The sequence below is a fragment of the Siphateles boraxobius genome, unplaced genomic scaffold (assembly GCF_051911475.1).
Source record: "Siphateles boraxobius isolate OS27281-9 unplaced genomic scaffold, OSU_SipBor_1 7, whole genome shotgun sequence".
Classification (NCBI taxonomy): domain Eukaryota; kingdom Metazoa; phylum Chordata; class Actinopteri; order Cypriniformes; family Leuciscidae; genus Siphateles; species Siphateles boraxobius.
Window position 1 is genome coordinate 6,405,135 of NW_027509197.1, and position 7,345 is coordinate 6,412,479.

General features: G+C 37.6%; 1 protein-coding gene across 1 annotated transcript; it reads right to left on the reverse strand.

Annotated features, from left to right (window-relative positions):
* Positions 1–679: 679 nt before the first annotated feature.
* Positions 680–6,691, reverse strand: stx19 (syntaxin 19). Its single transcript, XM_077215304.1, has 2 exons — positions 6,413–6,691; positions 680–3,759 (listed from the first exon to the last, which is right to left on the reverse strand). Exon 2 carries the CDS (start codon positions 3,672–3,674, stop codon positions 2,790–2,792), a length of 885 nt encoding a protein of 294 aa, XP_077071419.1. The 5' UTR covers positions 3,675–3,759; positions 6,413–6,691; the 3' UTR covers positions 680–2,789.
* Positions 6,692–7,345: the final 654 nt, after the last annotated feature.

Genomic DNA, 7,345 nt, shown 5'->3' on the forward strand with positions numbered 1-7,345 from the left:
CCACACAAAGCTCGGATTTGGACCTGACTGCTGCATATTCATTTTGGCGTTGATAGTGTTGCCATAAAAACGCATGATTCAGAGGACATGAACAGCTCAGAGAAGAAGGTAATGGGTTGCCATCTTTTAATTACGGTAATTACGACATGGTGTGAACACAGCATAAGCTTGTTGTCTTGGTTCAGGGGGAACTGTAAAAGGTGGCTGCTGTTTGTTTTAGCAGCTCGATGACTGTCTACAACTCTATAAAGCCTCATGAAACGTGTGACGTCTGCGCGAGCAGGTGTGCAAATACATACGTAGACAGGCAGGTAGAACATCTTTTCATTTTATTCAGACCAAATTCAGTAATTGGACAAAGTATTTTTGGTCCTAAGACTTCCACAGAATATATATGTAATTTTTTAAAAATATTTAGACCACTTCTATTATTGATTGCTATTAGGATGTGGAGAGAGTTTCCTCCAGTATAAAAAAAAGTGTTTGTGAAGCAATATAAAATACCAGCTGGCTTACCTTACCTTTATGTTCCTGTAAGGACATCCTCCTATGACTGTATCCAATTTGTGTCCCTTTAACTCGTACCATACATTCTCTTTGTATGCAACTTGAAATTAAATTTAAAAAATAATAATGCATTTTTGAATAATTTATTCATTGTAAGAAAACAAGAATCATGTTCAAGTTTTAACAATATTCAGATGAATGTTTATGGAATATTGATTAATTTATTGAGTTATTTGAAAATTTTGAATATTGGAATTGAATAAGACAAATTTCATGGTAACTTCAAATATCATTATCTTCAAATATACAATCATCAAAAACTTTCTGGGATTTCTGGAATCATAAATATTACAGAACTGAGCATGACTAGTAATATTTCAGATAGAAATAGCTCTTTGTGCATTAAATAAAAATAACTATACAATTAAAAAGGTAAGAAAGAGCCATGCAAATTCATTAGTGACAAGGATACAAACCTTTTTATATTTCTCTCAATTATCTGAGTAAACACAGTGGCATTGTTTTGCTTCTATTGCATTTATAAATAATGTTCTCCTCCTTCAATTTCTGTGCAACACTTTATCCTCTGAAAATGTTGACACACCCAGATACTAGAAATTGTACCAACACCTGATGCCGGCTCTGTTGACTCACCAACAAGTCTTCATTATTCACCTCATCATGAGCCTAACCAGTTTCATTCTAATCAGCTCCAGTAACAGCGTATTAACTATGAGCAAATATTAGACTGTGCGTGGTATCACATTTCATAGATATTTCAAAATGGCATCTTGTATTTTATTCTTATTTTCCAAAGAACTATCTCAAAATAAAATCAAAATAAATTCATGTAATCAATTATTTGAAATACAGTTTTTAAAAAATTGTGGGGATTGTGTGTCCAGGAAAATTCCAGTCACAGTAGCGTAATTTCATGGGCAAAACGGTCCTTTGTCTTATCAAAAGTGTAAAAAGTTGACTTGCAGAAATCTATCAGTATTGTTTGAATAATATAGGACAAGTTTGCTAGTCTCAAGCATACAAATGACCTATAAACAATAATACTGAAGCGAACAAATAAAATAAAATAAAATTTGAACTTCCAAAATGGTGAGGCTTTTTCCACAATAATAAAATACAAAATAAATGTACCCTTGACTACACCTTACATAATGTGATATAACAAGACATAATAACATCTTGTGATATAATCACTTGTATTGCATGTCAACACCCCAGCTAAAGCCCAATTTATACTTCTGCGTCGAACTTAAGCCCAATTTAGGCTATACTTCTACGTCGAACTTACTCCGTAGCTACGCCGTAGGCTGTGCGTAGCGCGCGTACCCTTCGGCGTACCCTGACGTGCACCTCTCCAAAAATGTAACAACGTGTCAATTCTACGCGGACGCAAGCGCTGTGATTGGTCTGCTGAAACCGCTCCCTCGGGTTTCACATGCTCCCTCTGCGTGTGTCAACGCGGACAACGACGCAGAAGTATAAATTAAAACCAAAGCGTAGGCTACGGCGTAGAGGCTGCGGCGTATGTCCGACGCAGAAGTATAAATCAGCCTTTACCCCGTGGCTACGCCGTAGGCTGTGCGTAGCGCGCGTATCCTTCGGCGTACCCTGACGTGCACCTCTCCAAAAATGTAACAACGCGTCAATTCTACGCGGACGCAAGCGCTGTGATTGGTCTGCTCAAACCGCTCCCTCGGGTTTCACATGCTCCCTCTGCGTGTGTCAACGCGGACAACGACGCAGAAGTATAAATTAAAACCAAAGCGTAGGCTACGGCGTAGAGGCTCCGGCGTAGGTCCGACGCAGAAGTATAAATCAGCCTTTACCCCGTGGCTACGCCGTAGGCTGTGCGTAGCGCGCGTACCCTTCGGCGTACCCTGACGTGCACCTCTCCAAAAATGTAACAACGCGTCAATTCTACGCGGACGCAAGTGCTGTGATTGGTCTGCTCAAACCGCTCCCTCGGGTTTCACATGATCCCTCTGCGTGCGTCAAAGCGGACAATGACGCAGACGTATAAATGAAAACCAACGCGTAGTGTATAGCGTAGGGGCTCCGGCGAAGGTCCGACGCAGAAGTATAAATCAGGCTTCTGTCTTCTTCGCTACAGAGCCTTCCTTTTTTTAAATGTAGTCTAAAAGTGCTTTGTGCCTTTGCTTTTTTATTTTCAACAGACAGAGGTCAATATCTGCCATTGTATTTAGACCCCAGTTCTTCCCTTGAGAGCACAGTAAATGAGAAACTGTTTATTTTGCCAGCCGCTATCTGAAACAAGGACAGCAGCAACAGCACAGTCTTCTGAGAGGGTTCTTCTTCTTGTATCTGGCAGCCGTTGTGAACTTCTCCTTTGAGTCTGATACATAGTCTTGTGTCTTCTCCACATTGGCTTGTATGTTCTCGATCCGGTGCCCTTGCTCTTCCACCAGCATGAACACATCTAGAAAGAGATCTCTCAGGTCTTTCATGTTGCTTTCCAGGTTCAGGAGCTCTTTGTGGCGTTGCTCTATCTCTGAGAGCTGAGCACGAGTGATCTTCGCATCGACTAAGATGTTCTCATTGAAGATCTCCCACTTGCCCTGCTCCATCATGTTATCCACCTCCTCTTCGGACACCTCACGACCCGAAACCTCCAGCTGCCGGATGATAAACTGCTTGCATTTGTCCTGCTTGGCCAGGATCGCGTCATTGTGTCGTCGCATTACTTGCTGGAACTGGCGGAAAAGGGCTGCGTGTTGGGCCTTCTGGATGCGGGACGTGGCGTTGTCCGGGCCCAGCTCAGCCTCGGTTCGCTTGGCCTGCTTGGAAAGAGCATCTAGCTTTTTATTCAGGCTCTCGGCCGACAACTTAATGTCTCGCGTCATGCTACTCTCCTTTTTCATGATGCTGAGGCGCCTGATTGTGGCCATAAAGTTTCTCTGCTGCTGGCCGAACTTATTGACTTCAGAGTTCAGCTCCTCAATGCTGTCACGGATGTTCTGTGCCTCCTTCAGGAAGTCCTCCAGGACGGGCTCCTCCTCAAAGATCACGGCCTGCAGGCCTATCAGCGAGGATGGGTCCATGTCCTCCTCCTTGTTGAAGGCGGTGTTGTCCAGCATCTTATCACTGGCCTTCATCTGCTGACGCAGCTCCTCAATGCGGTCCTTCATGACTGACCCTGATGAGGAGCAGGTCAGATATGCTCTTAGATTTGAGTGTTGGATGTGTGTAAACTTTTCCTCTGCTTCTCATACCCTGTAAATATCCACAGAAGGCATATTGAGTCACTTTGTCAATAAACAACAAAACATTATGATTTAAAATGTACTTTTTAAAAAGTGTATGGCCTCGTAAAAGTGTTGTGTTCCCCTATAAGCAAACTCTAAAAAGGTAAGTATATATTTTGATATTATATTTCATTGTATTTATATAAAATCAAATATATGAATTTTTTATCAAATTTTTTACATGACTGTGTCCCCTTAGGGGCTCCATAATAATAATGACAGAAGTATTCCTTGATGATTTAAAAAAAAATATGCTATCTATTTTTGTATACTGCAATTTCTACTCTATTTTTGCAGTTTTTACTTTATACAAAATTATACAAATATTTAAAAATGATGTATCTTTGTGTGTGACATTGTTAAATTATTATTAGTATTTATCAGTACTAACATTATTTATATACTACTATAATATTTATTAATATTTTGAATAAGCTTTTTTATTTTTATATTTTTACTTTTGATTTTGTTGTGCTGTCATTTTTGTTAGCATTGTTTTAAATATTTCTATTTAGCTTTATTTTCAATTCAGTTTTAGTTTGTAATTTTAGTACTTCAATTTTAAATTTTAGTTTATGCTTTAAGTTTTGATTGAATATGTATATTTATCTTATTTCAGTTTTATTTTAATTAATGAAAGCGATTTTTAATATAGATTTAGTTTTAGTTAATAACAACACTGGAGTGTGATCATGTGTTTTTAAGGTAAAATCAGACATCCTGTTGGCACTGAGTTACAGAAAACAGACTATATTTGCCGTAAGTAAAGTTCACATTTTTGTCAGATGCTTTTCCATGCATTGTGCCTTCAGCTGCAGCTCTCGTGTCAAAGCAAGGATTAAAACGAAGGCCTCGACTCCAAACCTGTGCAGTTTTCCCAGTCCACATATCACCGCTGCACATTCATCACGATCACTGTAATTTATAATGTCTGTTCTGACACTGTACAGAACATGATATATGAGCATTCACAGGAGTTTGCTGCTAAATAACTCACTGACTGGCTTGGTTTACGAAAAGTAAGAAGCATGACTGCTGATGTTTTTATCCTTGGTCTAGCCTGCTGGACTGTGGTTTTGGAAAGTGAGCATAATGCCAAGGAGTGGGTATACCGAACTTGTCAGAAAGTAAAACGGAGCACTCAAAATCACTGACTATCCGGTTACTATAAGGATTTCACACAGGACAGACTGCAGTCGCATGCGTGTGTGAGAACAGCCCACCCAAGCTCCTTAGGGAGAAAGCTTATGAATATAATAGTGGCTTTTGTTTTCTGCAGGACGTTAATTCTACACACATTAATTCTACTGCTCAGAACTTACGAATGCATTGCACAACATTCTCGAATCCAGTCTTCAGCTTATGTTTGTTTACTGAATTTGCTGTATTGGATTAAAGGTGCCTTCATTATTTGTTTATTAGAGTCTCTTTGTTTTCTAAGAGCAGTTTATGTTATACAGGCTGATATGTTGATACATTCCCAGTCTGGTCTAACCTCTCCTTTTTGGAAAACAATAATGAATATTATAATATAATGAAAGACCAAGACTACTGTAGTTGTCAGACTTTTTTTTTATTTTCCCGGGAACATATCTCAGGCTATAGGTTTATTTTTAAAATTCAAACACGGTAGGCCTATAGATGCAAATATTGAAGCTATTGAACATTCCCACCTTTATTTCCCACAAAAAACAAATTGTGTATCATTTAGCCTACACTGAATAAAAGAATATTTAATTACTGCCCATTTGAAAAAGAAGTGCATGCACTTGTAGTGTACTCCAAATCCTATTTTTTTTAAATGGTACATAATTTAATATTAATGTAATAAAAAGTGTACCTAAAGAGAGGTCACTTTCATGACTATTTCTTAACGCATTTAAAATGTAAAACATACACTTTAAATCTTTGTTTGAATTTTTTGTTGTGCTTTGTACACTTATTTTGATGTGTTGACTAACATACTAAAGCACATACTGTACTTGATTATAATTTGAACTCGTTCTTTATTCAACAATATAATATTTAAACATGTGTCATTCAAATTTAATTGAAGCTGACATTAAAGTTTATTTCACTTATCATCATGAATTTACAATTTATCCATATTTCAAAGACAATAGATGTAATTAAGAAACTCTATATAAATATGTAGTTAAATGGGTCAAAAAATTAAATTAATTGCATTAGTTCAACTAATTGCATTTAATATACATTTACACTACAATGCATATATATATATATATATATATATATATATATATATACAGTAGTGAACATTTGAAGTGGATCACAAAAGTTAATCAAAGTTGTTCTAAGACAAGAACAGGTATTGTTCAAAATTCATGTATAACTTTGAAAGGTTTTGATCCACTTCAAATGTTGACTACTGTGTATATATATATATATATATATATATATATATATATATATATATATATATATATATAAATTGTGTGTGTGTGTATGTTTGTATAATGATAATTTCTCTTTTCCATAGCTACATTGAGATCTTCCATTGACCTAGAGAGGGCTGAAAATCTTATATAAGACTATTTTATCTGGATTCCGGATATCATGGTTTCTCCCTTCTAAACTGATCAAATAAAGAGAACAATTACCTGTTACTGCTTTTAATCCCTGGAAGGTTGAATATTGCTTCATTTCAATTTGCCCAGATTTTTTGTCAACACTTTATCTGGCCAGGGACTCGTACATTAGGATCCTAGCCGGACCTGTTGAAGCGTTCAGGAAGTCCTTGGAATTCCTCAGAGGCAATTGCAGCTCCCAGGAACACAAACATGTGCTAGTGCAAGTTTTCCCTCTGCTCCACTGGTGTCAGTTATGTCTATCAAAGAAAAAAGCACACAGACTCCTGGGAAATCTGGTCAACCCAGTTTAAAGCCACACCCACAGTCACAGTTAGAAGTCTGTTTGCCCAACGGAGGGTGTCAGAAGGAGTGTGGGTGACGTGATTCAAAAGGCATTGAAAGAAGACGTGCAGTGGACCAATCGTTGCCCTCCGCCTTGGCACCCTCTATTGTGTACAAGGCAACAATGAGATCAGGAAGCTGCTTAAATTATTATTGACAAAGGCTGGAAATCCTGAACTACATAAACATGTGCCTATTCTAAAGCCCTCATATTGTATTTATTTCCTAATCATTTCCAATTTAATTTTAGCACAATAAGGGTTAGTAAAAATAAAAAGAATGTCATTGGTTGGTTTTGTTGATACATCACGTTATGGCAGAAGGAGGATTGTATGGGTTTGACATTGTAAGATTTTAAGTAATAAATTGTTTTAAAGACAGTAATGGATATGGCCTATAAATGTATTTAAACATATAAAGATAAGGTGATTAGTTAATTGGGTTAAGAGAAATGTTTTTCAGAACTGATACGTGATCAGTTCAACAGAATGACTCACACAATGGTCTGTGTTTGTCCTCAGGCTGGTGCAGGAAACAGAGCAAAGAGGAAGCAGTGTGTGAAACACACATCTAGAAGCAGCATCTTCAGCTTTACTGAAGACAGCGGCCCGCTGATGTAAG